Source organism: Panthera tigris, chromosome C2 (assembly GCF_018350195.1).
Source record: "Panthera tigris isolate Pti1 chromosome C2, P.tigris_Pti1_mat1.1, whole genome shotgun sequence".
Taxonomy (NCBI): Eukaryota; Metazoa; Chordata; class Mammalia; order Carnivora; family Felidae; genus Panthera; species Panthera tigris.
The window spans coordinates 104,604,872-104,624,117 of record NC_056668.1 but is presented as its reverse complement, the minus strand read 5'-3'; the positions used below and the strand labels follow the sequence as shown (position 1 = coordinate 104,624,117).

At 38.6% G+C, this 19,246-nt stretch overlaps 1 protein-coding gene across 1 annotated transcript in view; it reads left to right on the top strand.

The window, feature by feature from the left end:
• IQCJ (IQ motif containing J) overlaps positions 1-17,646 on the top strand; it is a 458,243-nt gene extending 440,597 nt beyond the window's left edge. The window contains exon 5 of the mRNA XM_042998932.1: positions 17,512-17,646. Coding sequence (XP_042854866.1) covers positions 17,512-17,535 — 24 coding nt within the window. The 3' untranslated portion in view covers positions 17,536-17,646. The remainder of the gene's footprint in view (positions 1-17,511) is intronic.
• Positions 17,647-19,246: the final 1,600 nt, after the last annotated feature.

Sequence of the window (19,246 nt, the reverse complement as noted above, 5' to 3'; positions counted from 1 at the left end):
TCGGAGTGGCCAAAATGAACAAATTTCAAATGAACAAATTGTTCATTGTTCCAAATGAACAAATTTGGCCAGTCGGAGTGGCCAAAATGAACGATAGATGCTGGAGAGGATGTGGAGAAACGGGAACCTTCTTGCACTGTTGGTGGGAATGCAAACTGGTGCAGCCGCTCTGGAAAACAGTGTGGAGGTTCCTCAAAAAATTAAAAATAGACCTACCCTATGACCCAGCAGTAGCACTGCTAGGAATTTACCCAAGGGATACAGGAGTCTTGATGCATAGGGGCACTTGTACCCCAATGTTTACAGCAGCACTCTCAACAATAGCCAAATTATGGAAAGAGCCTAAATGTCCATCAACTGATGAATGGATAAAGAAATTGTGGTTTATATACACGATGGAGTACTACGTGGCAATGGGAAAGAATGAAATATGGTCCTCTGTAGCAATGTGGATGGAACTGGAGAGTGTGATGCTAAGTGAAATAAGCCATACAGAGAAAGGCAGATACCATATGTTTTCACTCCTATGTAGATCCTGAGAAACTTAACAGAAACCCGTGGGGGAGGGGAAGGAAAAAAAAAGAAAAAAAAGAGAGTGGGAGAGAGAGCCAAAGCATAAGAGACTGTTAAAAACTGAGAACAAACTGAGGGTTGATGGGGGGTGGGAGAGAGGGGAGGGTAGGTGATGGGCATTGAAGAGGGCATCTTTTGGGATGAGCACTGGGTGTTGTATGGAAACTAATTTGACAATAAATTTCATATAATTAAAAAAAAAAAGAGAGTTGGATGCTTAACCGACTGAGCCACCCAGACGCCCTACAAACTATTATTGTTTCATTTTCCCTTGCCTTGTTTTTTGCGTTGTGTTTCTCATACTTCATTGTTTTCTCTCTCATGTATGAATGGATTATATTTTATTGTATGTATCATCAAATGAATTAGGATGTGCACATTCCATTTTTATTCTGTTGGTGTGTAATTATATATTTAAATTCAAAAATAACAACTGAAATTGCACTTCTACGATATTGAATGAATGTTCAGTCATTCAATAAATATTTATTGAGAACCTACTTCTTGCTAGGCACTGAGGACTTCTTGCTAGGGACTGAGCTAGGCACTGAGCTAGGGCACTAGCATTAGTAATACAGTAGAAACCAGGATAGTCAGTGGTTCATATTCTTTTTAGTTTTTCTCCTGTCTCATTATCCTCTCTCTCACTTCTCAATCTTTATTAATAATCGGGGTTCCATGACCACCCAGATTATCGTTTCTGTGGTTTTTAATTTTTTGAATGTTTGTTTGTTTGTTTGTTTGTTTATTTATTTATTTATTTTTGAGAGAAAGAGCGGGGGCAGGGGCAGGAGGGTAGAAAAGAGAAGGAGACACAGAATCTGAAGCAGGCTCCAGGCTCTGAGCTGTCAGCACAGAGCCTGACATGGAGTTGGAGCTCACGACCTTGAGATCATGACCTGAGCCAAAGTTGGATGTTCAACCAACTAACCCACTCAAGTGCCCCCTCGTTTCTGTGTTTTTTTTACATATATACTTTAAAACTTATCTTTCAAGAGTTATCTTTTGGAGTGCCTGGATGGTTCAGTCGGTTAGGGTCCAGCTCTTGATTTTGGCTCAGGCCATGATCTAGCAGTTTGTGAGATCCAGCCTGGCGTTGGGCTCCATGCTGACAGTATGGACACTCTTGGGATTCTCTTTCTCCCCTCTCTCTCTCTCTGCCCCTGCCCCCACTCAAGATAAATAAATAAACTTTAAAACAATGTTCTCTTTTGACATTTTCATTTAGTTTTATAACCTTTTAACAATTAGACCTTTTAATTAATTAGATTTAGTATATATTTTATATTTTCATTAATTTTTTAACCATTGTTTATACTGAAGTTTATTCATTCTTATTTTTATTTTTATTCTATACTAATTTTTTGAAATAGGCAAAAAGATTCTTTATTTACTTGAATAACAGAGAACATCTTTTTTAGCTTTTGTGCATGAATTCTAGTCTAACATACTTTCAGTTTAAAATGATGCCTCACTAGTATCCTCTCATGTAATTGCTTCTATTTTTACATTAAAATACCTATGAAGTACCAGTAAAATATGAAAATGCACATCAACATTGAAAACCCCCATTGATAGACAGCTTTTTGCTGAAATCTTAGAGGAACCTGCATTAACAATAGAATCAGTGAGGGTGGACAACGTTGAAGGCTGACACTTGCTTCACCTCACAAGCAAAGCTTGTGAACTATCAAGGAAAAAAGGGAATGGTATCTCTGTGGGAAGGGTGTTTCTGCTTGGTAGCTGGAGCATTGTTGAACCCTACCCCTCACACATACACAGACCATACTATCTTTCTGTAATCCTGTCAATAGCCTGTTTCTCCCTCAGGCTTCCTCTGTCAATAAATTGTCACTGAGATGGTCAGGAGAGAACACTGGAAGTCATCCTTGATTCCTTCCTTTCCTTACCGCCACCTTGTCTTTTTGTCTACATGTAATCTACCAGGTTTTGAGTCTACCTTCAAAAATGTCTCTTCACCTATTTATCAGTCAATGGAATTTGGGCTTTTTCTATAATTTGGCGATTGTTGATAATACTGCTATAAACATCAAGGTGCATGTAGCCCTCTGAATTAGAATTTTTGTATTCTTTGGGAAAATACCTATTAGTACAATTGCTGGATCACGGGGTATACAATGGAATATTACTCAGCCATCAAAAAGAATGGTATCTTGCCATTTGCAATGACATGGATGGAGTTAGAGTGTATTATGCTAAGTGAAAAAAGTCAGATATGTGGAATTTAAGAAACAAAAGAGATGAGCATATGAGAAAGAAAAAGAGAGGGAGGCACGCCATAAGAGGCTTTTAACTATAGAGAACACACTGAAGGTTGTTGGGGGGGAGGTGGGCAGGGGAATGGACTAAATGGGTGATGATTATTAAGGAGGGCACTTGTGATGAGCACTGGGTGTTATATGTAAGTGATGAATCACAAAATTCTACTCCTGAAATTAATATTATACTATATGTTAACTAGAATTTAAATAAAAACTTGAAACATAAAAAAAATTTAAAATAAGGGACATCTGGATGTCTCAGTCCATTAAGCGTCCGACTCTTGATTTTGGCTCAGTTCATGATCGCATCGTTCGTAAGATGGAGCCCCACATTGGGCTCTGCACTGGCAATGCAAAGCCTGCTTGGGATTCTCTCTCTCCCCCTCTCTCTGCCCCTATACCACTTGCATGCTCACTCTCTCTATCTCCTTCTCTCTCAAAAATAAACATTAAAAAATTAAACTGTAAAAAATAAAAGTGTTAAAATGTCAAAGAAAATCCCAAAAAGCAAACAAAAGCAAAAACAAAAATGTCTCTTAATTTTTCATCACTGCTGCCGACACCTTGGCCTAAACTGCCATCATCTTTCATCACCATAGCTTCCAATGTTGAGTCTTTCTCCTGCTCTCACCAATCCCCACAAAGCAGCCAGTACAAAAATCTAAATTTATTAAAACCTAAATTGTATCACACCATCTCTTTACATCAGTAGCATCCATTTGTACATTAAATAAAATGCAAACTCCTTACCCTGATCTATAAGTCATAATGTTATTTTTTGCTCTGGCTTTCACCTGTTCCAATCTATGGTCTGAAACTACACTGCAATTCTTAGAGGTCCTTGTTGACAATACCAAGAGGTAGTGTGTCTGGAAGAATTATAAATAAGGCAAAGAGCAGGTGTTTAATTCAAAAGATATCTCAGACAAGTAGGAGGCATGTGTCTTTTCTCCCTCCATACCTCCTTTTCTCTGTTTGTTGTCCTGGATATCAAATTAGCTGCTGAGCTTTCGTGAAAGCCTATTATTCTCAGGATATCATTTAGACAATTTGACTTAATAGTTATTGAATGGAAAATAATACTCTCTCTCTCACTCTGTGGGAGGGAGGGAGGTGAGAGGGAAATAGGAAACTTCTTTCAGATAATTATTTTCTTTAGGGGAAAATTAAAGTAACACAGAGGATTTCCAAGAACCATAGGGCACAAATATTAGAGTTAGATACAAGGTCAGAAACTACAAGGCAGTGATCATGGGTCCATCCTAACTCCAAAGGCAGTACTCTGTGGGTACCATGTCTCTGGGGCATTGTGATCATACATCTTGAATGGATCACATGGTGCTGAACAATGTGGACAAGTTATTTAACGACTCTTGGACTCAGTTTCCACATTTATACAATGAGGAGGTTGATTTAGTTGCTTATTAGTATATTAGCCTATTAGGGTGGCTTCATGTACTAGGGCAAGTAGCATGCTCCCAAACATTTGTTTTAGCAGAATATGATAAATATGGTTTAGTTTTATCTTACTACTAGCAGAATGACTATGTAGTCCCATCTCTCCATCAACAGTAAATGACAAATACTGATCTTACCAATTTGATTTGGGATTTTCAATGGACTCTCATAAGCTGGAACTGCTAATGAGATGCTTTAAAATATCCTCCTTTGTGTGTTGAAATAACTTTGAAAATTATAACTTGATAATCTATATTTATTTATAGCCCACCTTTTGGTTGAGATTTGAGATGACATTTTTTCTTTCAACAAAACTCTCAAGTGGCACACCATGATTTATAATTTTATTTGGTTATTGTCTGCATATGCTGCAGAAAGCTGAAAAATTATTCAAATCCTGCCAAAAAGTATTGACAGTTATTTTTTCTGCTACTGAAATTTCCACCTTCAAAACATTTTGAAGTCTTTATATAGAATCAAGGTTGGGCTTTTAGAGAAAAAAAGAAAAAAGAATGAGAAGAGCAAGTTTTTGTCTTTACCCAGAGAAACCTGAAGTAGATTTTAGAGTCTTAAACTACTGTCAAAAATCTAGAGTGGCAACAAATTTCTGTTTAGCAACTTGAACTGCCCAGTCTCCATAGGTACTTTATGCCTTTGTGCTGCTTGTTCATAAGAAGTAGAAATAATTTTTCTAAGCATCTTAGAATGGATCAGAAGCAGACCATTCATGGAGGGAGAAAGGTAGTTTTCTCCTGGTTATCTTATTTTATCAGGATGTCTTTTTGCCAGCTGACCCAGTTTCAGGCTTTGTAGATAGAAATGGCATGTATCCTGTAGCATATTTCTATTACCCTATATGACTCAAGATAGATGTCATACCCTACATAAAAGAAGCATCCAATAAGGAAGTTTACAGCTGTCCCCAAATTGTTCTTCTCATTCAATTTCATTTCTGGTTTCAGAATAACTAAGAAGATTTGCCTATTTAAAAATAAAATCTTCAGTACCCTGTACTCTCCTTCCCCCTTCCTTTCTTTTTTTTTACTTTTGCCTCCGGCAGGGATCCTTTCCCAATGTGCCTGAAGTGTGCACCTGGAGAATACGTCCTTTCATCAGGCAAGGTCCACTTTCAGTTTTAGTTCTAACCTCTCATCCTCTAAGAAATAGCACTTTAATACCCCCTACCCGTGTGGCACTTACTTTATAGATCTCTATTTGCCATGTTGCCACTGCCGTGTTAGAACTGTACATGCTTATGTTTTTCATTCTAGGTGGCAGATGTCGTTGGCTTTGACCTTTGTATTTTTCTCAAGATATTTATACCAAAAGATATCCCTTTTTTTTGAAGTAGGTTTTCACACCCAATGCAGAGCCTAATGTGGGGCTTCAGCTCAAGACCCTGAGATCAAGATCTGAGCTGAGATCGAGGGTTAGCTGCTTAACCCACTGAGCCACCCAGGTACCCCTCCCATAAAATTTTTTGAATTGAAATAACTAGTATGTAATCTTTCTTAATATATCATTAATATTGTTCTCATACATGTCAGTGGTAGGGGAAAAACACTAAAAATGAGGTTTAAATGTGAAAAGGATAGAAACTTCAGGGATTATCAATGTTCGCTTTTCATACTGGGTTGCACAGTTATGTTTCATTGTCTCAAACCTCAATTTCCAATAATAAATAATGTCTTTCCTGACACAGGAGCCAGTAGGGGGTGGAGGGAGGGACTGCTCTTGGTGCTCCAAGTCGGGCATTATCATTCTCACTTTTTTTAACGTTTTTATTTTCATTCCAGTTAGTTAACATACAATGTTATATTGTTTCAGGTGTACAGTATAGTGTTTCACCAATGATTCCATACACTACCCGGTGCTTATCACAAGTGCATTCCTTAATCCCCATCCCCTATTTAACCCGTCCCCCACCCTCTCCCCTCTGGTAATCTCTGTAATTAAGAGTCTGTCTCTTGGTTTGTCTCTTTCTCTCTCTGTTTTTCTCTTTGCTGGTTTGTTTTGTTTCTTAAATTCCACATATGAGTGAAATCATATGGCATTTGTTTTTCTTTAACTGATTTTGCTTAGCATTATACTCTCTAGCTCTGTCCATGTTGCTGTAAATAGCAAGAGTTCATTCTTTTTTATTACCATTCTTACTTGTAAGGGAGATTCAGTCACTTGCTCAGCCCCTCACAGTCAGTAAAGCCTAAAATCAGAATCTGAACTCAGGGCTGTTAGAAAGCAAAAGCATGGTGCTCCCATCATGCTGCACTCACTGCCTAAACAATGATGACTATAAAATATTAACAGTGAAAAGAAAAATTTGCACACTACCATCAAAGAAAACCCATCTTTCTTTTGTAAGTTTGCTTCCACATTCCACAGGCCACAAACTGTAAATTTGAAAAGTGTGGTGATGGCTATTTCCAATCAACTTATTCATATCATGAAACCTTATGGTAAGAAAGACTTTTCTGATGACTCTATAAATTAACAACCCATCCCTGTCCACCAAGCTCTATTCCCTACAATGGGGAATTCCTCTATTCCCTTCTTCATTCATCTCCATCTGATGCATTACGGTACATTTGTTTCCTTGTTTAGTGCCTGTCATCTGCTTACTAGAGCCTACGCTCCATGAAGGCAGGGACTTTTTTCTGCTTTGTTCATTAATGTATCCCCAGCACCAAAGACTGCCTGGCACATGGACATGGCAGACTTCTCGCAGATATTTCTTGAAAGGTTGAATAAACACAGAAGAGAGGGTTCTACATTTCACCTAACTGATTCAAAATAGTGCTACTCTTTTGGGATGAGCACTGGGTGTTGTATGGAAACCAATTTGACAATAAATTTCATATATTAAAAAAAAAACAAAATAATGCTACTGATAGCTCCTCAATGACTGGAAAATCTGGAGTCTTTTTTTTCCCCAATTTACTTTTCTACAGTCTAAAAGATTTCTGCCTATGCTCACCATCCTGTTTCCCAAATTATTTCCTAGAATTCGTTTTCTCTTGTTTTTGCCATAGGCAACTTTTATCACAAGTCACCCACATAGACCTAAAGATGTTAATACTTATTGCAAGATTTCTTGCATTAAATCATATGTGTCACCCAGGGACTCCCCAGTGTCTTAATGATACTACTACATACAACTCAGCACACACTTCAGAGATTAATAAAAACTTTAATTGCCAAGACTTCTCCCCATTTCTACTCCCATAGCTTTTCTTTACTACTCCAGTCACTTATGCTGAAAACATTTATTATGGGCCCTTTATGTTACATATAGATAGAACAGTGAAAGAAATGGGTGCTCTCTCATTGCTTGTGGAATACACCAGTCCTAATCCTGTGGACCAGGTCTGCACCTGAAGCCACTTGAACACCTGACACTCAAAGCCAAGGAATTGCAGAAACCTTAATGGAGAACAACATGGAAGTGTTTGGAAAAGACCACAATGTTGAAAGGCAAGCACCAGAAGTGGTGATGGAGACTAAAAGCATAGGAAATAAAATCTAAAAATTAAACTTCAGTCTTTTAAAATAAGCCTGATTGGCCTATCCGCCTCTTTTTTGGAATTAAGCTAAATGGGCATTTTGTTAAAGTTAATTTTGAAGACTTTTTTATATTTACCCTCAGCTCATCTTCTCTGACACTCATTGCATTTCAGTAAATGTCACCACCAGCATCTGCCAGATGCTTTAGCCAGAAACCTCCAGTGTCTCTACCTCTCTCTGCATTGTGTCCAATCACCAAAACTTAGGTGTTTCTTTTTTTTTTTTTTTATTAAAAAAAATCTACTTGGCCAGTACCCTAGGAAAAACCTGGATTACTTGTTTTTAAAACTTGTAATTTGGTCATCTCCCATTGTTACAGGCTGAATTGTGTCCACACAAAAGATGTTGAAGTCCTAACCCCAGTACCTGTGAATGTGAAATTCTTTAGAGATAGGTTCTTTGCAGAAGATCAAGTTAATATGAAGTTATTAGGGTGAACTTAATCCAATATGACTGATGTCCTTATAAAAAGGGGAAATTTGGACTCAGAGACAAACACAACAGGGAGAACTCCATGTGAAGATGACGGCAGAGATCAGGGTGTTCCTACTAACCACCAAAGAAATGCTATTGGCTGCCAGCAAACCACCAGCAGCAGGGAAAGAGGCATGAAATAGATCCTCCCTGATATCCTCAGAAATAACCCACCCTCCTGATACTTTGACCTCAGACTTCTAGCCTCCAGAATGGGGACTCAATAAATTTCCATTGTGTAAGCCACTCACTCTGGTACTTTGTTGTGGACACCTTAGGAAACTAAATCACCTATCTTCTCTTCTGTTACTATTTCAAATTCTACTTAAATTTTTAAAACTTTTTTTAAAGTTTAATTAATTAATTAATTAATTTAGAGAACACGAGCAGGGGAGGGACAGAGAGAGGGGGAAAGAGAGAGAATCCCAAGCAGGCTCCACACTGTTAGTGTAGACCCTGACACAGGGCTCAAATTCAGGAACCATGAGATTATGACCTGAGACAAAACCAAGAGTCAGATGCTTAACTGACCGAGCCACACAGGCGCCCCCTACTTAAATTTTTAAAAAGTTTACAAGAAATGTATTCTCCTTATAAAAACTTTACATTTATTGAAAGCTTTCTTTATGTGCCAGACACTAGGTGCTTTATATGTTATTTAAATCATTTAGTCCTTATATCAGCCCTATTATCATCTTCATTCTACAGATGAAGACACTGAGGTGTAGAAGGCTGAGTAACTTGTCTGTAGTCACATGGGACTGAGCTGGGATTCAAAACCACATGGTGTGGTTCTAGAGGCTGAGTACTCAAACACCATGGCATAACCCCTTTGATTACCACATGGTGCGCTCCCCAATCCCCTGAGAGTAATTGCTGTTAGCTTTTTTGTGTAATGTGCTACATTTACATGTTTGTATATGTACATGCATATGCGTATATCAGTATCTCTATAAAAAGTATGCAGCCTTAAAAATACCTAAAAGGATCACACGTATCTTCTTGTAATTTGTTTTTTTCCTACTTAATTAATTTATCTTAAACACCCACTTAAATAGCATATATATTCTTTCTGTATTGTTTTATATCATGAATGTTAATACTTGTGTACTAAGATGGGGGCAACAGCTTTTGATGTCCATGGAATGCCTTCCGAACAGTCAGAGGAGCAGGAAGACACATCAATGTCTGTGAGATGGTGTTGTTGTTTTTTTTTTAATGTATATTTTTGAGAGACAGAGAGACAGAGAGACAGAGAGAGAGAGAGAGAGCACAAGTTGGAGAAGGGCAGAGAGAGAGGGAGACACAGAATCCACAGCAGGCTCCAGGCTCTGAGCTGTCAGCACAGAGCCCGATGTGGGGCTTGAACTCACGACCTCTGAGATCATGACCTGAGCTGAAGTTGGATGCTTAACTGACTGAACCACCCAGGCACCCGAGGTGGTGGTTTTTGGAATTGAGAATTGACTCTGGGAAAAAGAATATGGGCCTGGAAATCTCAGTATTTGGTATTTATATTCAAGTAGGTTTCATTGGTTAAGTATCATCTCAGCTTTATTTATTATATTTATAAAAGCAGAGGTAATAGTTCCTGTCCTACCTTGTCATAAGATTTCTGTGAGGAAAAACTTAAATGAAATATAAAAATGTCTTGCAGTCATAATTGATGTTATGATTATCATTACCTTCATACTGTTTTCGCATACTAGATATCAGAAATATTGGTTTGTAGAGGCTTTGAAATACCACTATATGGGATAATTTTTTTTTTTTTTTTGCTTTTATGGGATTGTTGTAAGAATTAAGTGAAGTGATGCATGTGAAAAGATTTCAGGACAGTGTATGGAATATGGCAGGCATTGGTGAAATCTAAATTTCCTCTTTTTTCTCTCCCTTTTTTCCCTGTACATTCAGTGCCATGAGTGTCCTTACCACTGTCTTGTTGAAAGTTCTAGGATCTACTTTTCCATGATACAAACTCTAAAATATTTATGACTCAGAAATTTTTCAAGCCTTCTAACAGAGACAGCATTAAATCACTAATTATAAAAACACACAGTTTAGTGAATTTTTCATTGATTTTACATACAAGATTATTTGGCTGCTTTGTGTGTGTGTGTGTGTGTGTGTGTGTGTGTGTACTTTGCTCTCTCAAAACTGTCCCATTACTTGCACAGAAGCACACACCTTTTATGTCTTGGTCATTCCTGAATGATCTATCTCCTTTATCTCTGATAGTCTGAGCTTCAGTAGGGCCTGTTTTTCTTTTTACCCACGTGAACATGAATAGGGAGTTTGTACAGATGCTGCTTTGAGTAATAGAATTCATAACAGACCCAGCCTCTGTTAGCCCAAATTAAGAAAAGGGTACACATGGCTCTTCGAATACAATAAAAAATTAAAGCAAATGAGTAAAGTTTGAAGAGACATCCATCAAACTATGGTGATGGCCTCACATAGGCATTTCCCACACCATGAGGAGGTTCTTTAGATTGGTTGTCAGAGCTTAATAAAAATGTGTGTTTTCCATTTTCCTGGCTCTGCAGCTGAGATCCTTGACATCTTTGTTAAGGTTCCTATTGCCATTGTATTAGTTTTTCATACAGCGTAGTGTGATCTGTGTAGTGTCATCTTTTTCTGGCTGAGTGGGTCCCACCATAGAATGAGGGTTCCTCACCGTGATCCCTAATTGTCTGCAGGCCACTCCTGATCTACACCATGTGTTTCCGATGCCCACAAATTACCAGAGGATAGTTTCTTCCCTGAAGTGGCCTTGGCTACCCTTTTGGGGGCGTGAGCTCCCATACGTTCAACCTCAGAGAACGTTTAAACTTACATTCAGGGGTTCGGGTGATAATTGCAAACCCATGGGAGAGGATAGGAGAGGTATAATTGTCTGATCTAACTACCCAATCCCCTTGTGCCTTGCAGTGAAGGAAGATCTTGCAAAGGTGAGGGTTGAAAGCAGGAGCTTCAGAAGATGACTATGGGACTATTTTCTTCTTCCCTGAGCCACCTTCATGCCTCATTTTTCTGCAGCCCTTTCGCTTAATATCCTTCCCCTCTTCTAAGAAATCTGCATTTTTAAAAATGTGTTATTTCTTTTTGAGAGAGAGAGAGTGCAAGCAGGGGAGGGGAAAGACAGATGGGGGCAGAGGCTCTGCCCTGCCAGCAGCAAGTCCAATGCGAGGCTCAGACTCACGAACTGTGAGATCATGACCTGAGCTGTAGTTGGATGCTCAACTGACTGAGCCACCTAGGTGCCCCAAGAAATCTGCATTTTTTTAAACAATTTTTTTTAGTGTTTATTTATTTTTGAGAGAGACAGAGCATGAGCACGGGAGGGGCAGAGAGAGAGGCAGACACAGAATCCGAAGCAGGCTCCAGGCTCCAAGCTGTCAGCCTGATGCGGGGCTAGAACTCATGAACCGTGAGATCATGACCTGAGCCAAAGTCAGATGCTTAACTGACTGAGCCACCCAGGCGCCCCAAGAAATCTGCATTTTTAACCAACACCATAGTCGATTGTAAAGACTCTGAGAAGATAGACACTTTGAGAAATGCTGGCCTATATAATATAAAGCCTAGTTCCATGGTGTGATGTTGGTGGACTTCCTGGTCTTTCCTGGCCTCCCTTGGCCCCTCTCTTCAGCTTCCTCTTCTGCTCCTCTCCTGTATTCTTTCACCCAACCCTCAACTCCATGAAATTGACATTTGGCCAAAACTGAATTCTTAATTTTTCAAACACATGGAGTTACATAAAAATTCCAAGCTTTTGTGGCTGCAATGGCTTGCTCTCATCGTTAGCTCTCAGAGTAGTACTTACCCTGAGAGAGCCAGTGAGGAGACATCTTGTCAGATGATTCCCTCAAGGTCCCCTTCTTGTCCCCTTGTGCCCCCTCGGCCCTCTTCCTCCTCAAGTTGTAAAACTTCATCTCCTCCTCTGTTTGGTCGCTTCTGTACTTTGCTTATATTTCTCTTATCATCCTTATCACACTACTTTAAAACCCAATTTGAGGTGCCTGGATGGCTCTGTCGGTTAAGCATCCGACTTGGGTCAGGTCATGATTTCACGGTTCATGAGTTCTAGCCCTGCATCAGGCTCTGTGCTGACAGCTTGGAGCCTGGAGTCTGCTTTGGATTCTGCATCTCCCTCTGTCTCTGCCCTTCCCCGCTCTTGCACTCTGTTTCTCTCTCTCTCTCTCTCAAAAAGAAAAAATAAACATTAAAATAATTTTAAATAAAACCAATTCACCTCCTCTTTAAAGTTTGTCCTGCTCTCCTGAGATATTCTCTTTCTTAAATATCCATTGCATGTCATCTTTTTTTTTAATTTTTAAAAAAATGTTTTTATGTATTTCTGAGAGAAAGAGAGAGAGAGAGAGAGAGAGAGAGAGAGAGAGAGAGAGAGAGAAAGAAAGAAACACAGAATCCTAAGTAGGCTCCAGGCTCTGAGCTGTCAGCACAGAGCCCGATGCTGGGCTCGAACTCATGGACCATGAAATCATAACCTGAGCCAAAGTCGGACGCTTAACCGACTGAGCCAACCAGGTGCTCCCCTCGCCTGCTCTCTGCCAATTGCATGTCTTCTTAAACTGTGTCCATGTCACATTCAGTCTTAAAATTCATAATAGTACATGCATTTATAGCACCTGCTATGTGTCAGGCCCTATTCTAAACATTTTATATAAATTAACTCATTTAAGCCTCACATCCTTCTACAGAAGTTGGTTCTACTGTTATCCCTCCTTTCACAGATAAGGAAATGAAACACAGGATGAGTGACTTATGAAGTCCCCCGCTACTAAATGGCTAAGCCCTAGTTCAAACCTAGTCACTCTGGCTCAAGAATCTGCTCTATATGCCTTATATTTTGTAATTATTTGTATAAATATCTTATGACTTTTTTTCTTCCATCTCTACATACCTGTGTCTCCCAGTACATGGTAGGCATTCTCCAGATGCTTGAACAATAGAATTATATGGGAATGACTTTTTTCAGGAATTCTAAATTTTGGGAACGCCTTGGGAAAAAAACCTCCAGTATATCTGATAATGGAATTTCTAGTGGTGGTAAAGGTCAAACCATAAATCCCTTTTGGCAGGTAGCATTTTCTCAGGATTTTTGTTCTCCTACATACCTTTCCAGGCAGTTTTCCTTTTCATTTGTTTTACTTTTTCTTACGATATGTTCACACTTATATTTTAAATGATGGAAAGAAAAAGATCACTTGCAAATGCCAACTGGCAAAGTGTTTATTTTAAACACTGCTGTTCCGGTGCACCAGCTGCTGTTGCTATGCTTGCATATTGGTTGCTAGGGGTAGTGAGGAGAGTTAAACTTGTGATGTTGAGATGACAAGGTGCTTCAACCCAACGTTCCATTGGCCAGGATTTTTCTGAGATCAGGAATCCTCAACTCCAGGCAATTAGAAAGGTACTTGGTTTTAACTTGCAGAACTAATTTAAAGGACAGAAAGAATTAATTATAATCTAGTCATTTTCTAAGTGTGGAAGGAAATGTGGCAGTTTGTACAGATTTAGAATTTGGACAAGAGTTTTAAAAAGTTTACTTCTCCCCAAATGATGATGTAATCATTACAGACAGCTAATAGTGTTGTAGAATAAAAAAAAGGAAAAGCTACTCTTAATCTCAGGATATGTTATCTGTCCAAAAAAGGATTTGTTTAAATATATCAGTTGTCATAACACAGGAGAAGAGACCTCACCATTTTAGAAATTGTCCCACTGTGAATGCAGATTTATAGATTTATATTTATATGGAAATATTTGTGTGTGCTTATCATCATTTTGCTTATATTTTACATACAGACCCATTCAATAAGAAATCCTTAACCACTTACTACATGTAAAACATTTTCTGAGGCATCAAGGCAGAATGACCAACTGTCCCAGTTTATTTGGGATTTTTCCCAGTTTTAGCACTAAACATCTCATGTCTTGGGAAACCCCCAAGTCCCAGGCAAACATAGACAATTGATCACCATACAAGGAGGAGACAAAACAAGATTAAAATCGTCTCCAAAAACTTCCATGTGTCTAGGAAAACAAGTTGAACGGCCAAGTAATCAAGGGACACAAACAATGAAAGCTTGCATTTATCAAGTGTTTGTAAGGTAAATTCTATCATTATCTCCACTTTAAAGATAAGACCTTGCTGAGACACAGCAAGGGGAAATAACCCAGTTAGTGGAGGAGTCAAAATTTAAAGCCAGGAAGTTTGGTTTGAGACCACATACTATCATTAAATACTGTATGGAAAAGCTCTCCAAGGGGAGAGATTAATAGAGCCAGGAGCACTGGGGAAAGCATCACAGAGGAGTGAATGGCTATACCTTGACTCTAAAAAGTGAGCAGGAATAAGGGAGGAAAGCATCATTAAAGAGAGGAAATCACACAAGCCATGGTCTGGAGTAAAGAACAGGCTAAGTGTTCTCTCTCCAGAGACACGGCAGAGTTAGCCTAGGAAAGAGGACAGAGCCCTTTGTCTGATATTGCAGACAATTAAATGTAAAGGGAGAGAGAGAGGGGAAGACAGAAAGAAAGTGGCTTTCCCTGGAGAGATTTAGCCTCTGTGGTCAAAGGCAAGGTCACCTACTAGATGAGGAGGTGGGATTGAGGCTGGGAGAAGGGAGTGAAGATTTGCAAGCTCCTTTCTTGAGCTATTTTAAGAAGTCCGCAGGTGTCCAACAAGAGGATTCCTGAAGAGTAAGAAGGAGTTGAAATAGAATGTTGATAATTCTTAATTTTAAAATAGTCATACAAAAAATTCTGAAAAATAGAAAAAAGAGAAATCATGAAACCCACTATAACGTTAGTCTTTGTCTTGTTTGTTTCTTATACACTTAGAATCATGGTGTGCCTGTATAGCTGAATCCTGCATTTGATTTTCCTTAATTTATGATCACAAGTATTTCCCATGTTGTTCTATAGTCTTTATAACCATCATTGTAACAACCAGACAATATTCTGTCCTGGATATATTCCACAGTTCCCTTAACCTTAATTTTAATTAATCTTAACTTTTTTAAAAAATTAACTTTAACTTTGTTGATGTTCAAGTTTCCAGTGTTTTCCTTTCATAAATGTAACTAGAATGAAATCTTCATGCTTATATCTTCTTCCCATTGTCTAACTAGTTCTCATATGTTTTTATTTTTTTATTTTTCTTTAGCTGCCGTGAGGCTATGAAGCAACAAGATTCATTTTTTACACAAGCGTACACATGCTAACACATCCAAGTGCATGTTGTTTTCCTTAAAAAAGCAAAAAGTGGTGTTTTTTGGGGGGAAGTATTGACTTATTTCACTGACATTTCTAATTACTTAAACGTTTGGATTTGTTTCCGTTTTTTGTAATTCCTTCAGAAATAGCCTGAATTGCCAACTCCGCCCCCCAACTGCTGGAAACTAATCTTGTATCTTATCTATAGTTTCTTATCTCATTTATAGCTACATATCTTATAAGTGCCCAGCTTTCAAAGAGGACTTGGCTCTGAATAAACTGGACTGGACCCAAACCAGAAGAGTTACTTGTTACTACCCAGAAGAGTTAACCTCAGAAATCCCTGCCTCTGACTCACAGTTTCTGCAAATAGCCCATCTCCCTCCCCAGTTCCACTGTGCCTCTTACCTATCCCTATCCCTCCATGGCTGTTGCTCTTTGAGCTCCATTTAAATCTCTGGTTCCTTGATTCATCCCCTTTCTTCAAGACTTGAAGTCAGCTCTTGACTTCCTCTCTCGTACCCATCACTTCATCCTCTCTTGCAGCAGCCTCCTCTCTTGCCTGCCCCTGCCCTGCTGATTCTGATTCCTGGATTAATCCAGCTAGGCACCTTCTTCATTCCCACATCTGGCCCAAATACCTTCTGGGGTCAGGTAGAAGATGGTTATCTTACAAATGTGATCCTGCACCAAGCTGTATCCTCAGGGCTACTCCATACTCCTTAACTAATGGTTAATTGAGTGCTTAGTAAGTGTTGTGCACCATTCTAAGTGCTCAGAGGTATTATCTTTGTTAATCCTATAGCACATTATGTCCATGAAGAAGCTGAAAGATTAAGTAAATTGCCCAATAACATGCCATTTCAGTGTGGGGTCTGGAATTGTACTAGGCACCTAAAAATGCTATCTTTATTGTAAAATACACAAATGTGTGACTATTTGAGCCTTCTTTATTTCTAATAACATAGAAGAATCTGGTTAGAATTTTGTCATCATTAAAATAAATATGTAATTTTCTACCTTAGTATAGACTTAAGTCCAGGAAGACAGGAGTCTGATCTTCTGGTGTTTTTGTATCTCTAATGTTTAGCTCGGTGCCCAGCATGTAGCAAAAACTCATAAGGAATATTGAATAATGTAATATAGTAATTCTTAGCCCTTCATTAAAAGTTCTCTAAAATCTCTATAAGGTATGTAAATGTATTTAAAATAATTAAATATTTTATGTTTATATCCCTTGACAAAATAATACCAGTCCTGGGAATTTATCCTTAGAAACTAATTCAAAAGGAGGAAGGAGAAAAAGCATTAGGCAAGGAAATGTTCATTGCAGTGATGGGTACACAAACAGAGAAATAAGACATACATAAATATACAAGAATAGTGCAACAGTTAAAGTTATGATATATTTCTTAAAATGAATTTTGTGCAACCAATAAAAAAGATAAGTTCATTTAACATGAGATGGAAAAATAGAGCAGGATAGCCCACCCCACGACTTGATCACATAACACAGCAGGCCATATTACAGAGTGACCAGAACTCAATTCTAGGATCTTTCAAGTTGCCACACAACCTAAGGCAAATTGCTGAACTTTCGTAAATCTCAGTCTCCCCTGTTCCATGGGGCTGATGCTCTCAGAGTCATTGTCGGGATTAAATGAGCAAGCGTGAACAGTGGCCAGGACATCATCTGGCACACTGATCTGGCAACCATGCATGTGGTAAGGACTGGCAGAAAATATGGGCAAGGAAAAATAGTTGATGCTTTCTGGTGTGTGTGTGTGGGGGGGGGGGGAGATTGTGGATCAGTCTTTTTAATTTTTAAATTTTATGACATATGTGAAATAAATAGCAACTAATAGAAAAATTCAGTCACTTATAAAATATCCTACAATTAGTTTTTTCTCTAATTTAGAAAAACTTCAGTCCAAACAAGTGAATTGACTCAACTGTGCTCCAAGGCTCCTCTCAGAAACCTCACTAGCAGGACTGATGCTTCTCCACTCCCTGCTGCTCATGAGCTGGTTCACTGGTTCATCACCATTCACTGGTTCACCCAATTTCCACCAAACAGATGTGGAATTAGACTCATTTTCATGCTACAAAGATATAGAGAGAGTCATGCTCATCTGATAATGACAATGCTGTGGCCTGGTCCTTTGGTTTCCTGTTCACGTGTGGAAGGTATCTTGTAACCTTACAGGTTATCAGCTCACACTCTACTATTTCTCTTCTTCCTCCTTGTTTGTCTTCCTCTTATCAGACTGAAATTGGTAAAGATGAATTAAAGGTGCCTGCGTTATCCCTCAACCTGCAAACAACTTGGAATGTTTCAACACCTAACCTTTAGTTGTAATAAGCCTTATTTAGTTGAACACCTTGCCAGATCCACAGTACAATATTTGGATTACAAATATACTCAAAGCAAAATTGTTGGGTGCAAAATGTATCTGAAGGCATCATGACAGAGTTCCATGTAGCAAGAATCAATAATAATTATCTTGGCATAAATTATTTTCATTCTTTACGACCTCAGGATTCAGAGAAATTTTTGAAAAGAATAGTCTCCTGCATCTTCAAATCAAGCAGAAATGAAATCCGGAGTTCGGTGTAAGCTCAAGGCTTGTCACCACCTGCTCAAATGTGAGAACGGCACTTTAGGCATGTCCAAGTCTGCTTAGCTTATTCTTATTAGTAGGGGCATTTAATTAAACCAAGACAGTTTCTCTGCCTGACCAGGGCAACTACTGATGAGAACAAAATTGATGGGAGATGAACAGTTAACAGCAGGAGATACATGGGAACAAGAAATAAAAGAGCCATAGTCAAACTGAAGAATATTGCTGTAGTATATTATATTTGACATTTACTGCTGTGTCTAATAATGCATCCCTTACTTCTCTCCAGCAGCCATGTTACTTCATTATTTTAAATTTTGGGAGCTTTTGTTTTTTGAAAAATGACAAAAGTCTCAGTTCTCCATTCCTCATTAGGGTGCATATTTAATTGTATTCCTCTGTTCATTATATTTGAATGTTGCCATTCAACCAGAAGAGTGCTGGCAAAGATCATGTAAATGGCTATGCCTGGTTTTTCCAGGGTATTTAAAATTCTGTCGTTGTTTCCATAAGCCACAGACAGTGGGTTATTTTTCATGGACAGACAGTGCATTCTTCTCTTGGGGTTTTTATGGACAGACTGTATAAAATGATAACACAACGAATGGGATTCCAGCTCTACTATATCAAGGGCTTAAATCAGCTATTTCAGACAGAAACTCAATGTGGTAGGGCACGTTTCAAATGGGTTTGCAGGTACAGGCTATAACACAAAAATTTCAACATCTTTTGTGATTAATTCTCATGAAAGGTTAATGACATTTTTTTACAATAAATTAGAGCTAAGGTGAGGGAGATTTCGGTAATGTAGGTTCAGGTGGCAACCTGAATCAAATCGATAAGATTTGCATGCCAGAATTAAAACAGAGATGCAATCTATCTTCAAAATGGCTAGGGTTTGGATTATTGTGGAAGACATAGCACAGGTGTTTCTTCTACTTGCCTGTGCATAATCCCTTCCATGTCACGTGATAGTTATTATGCGTTTATAATACCATATTTGCTGTAGTTCATTTCACACTCTCCTGAAAG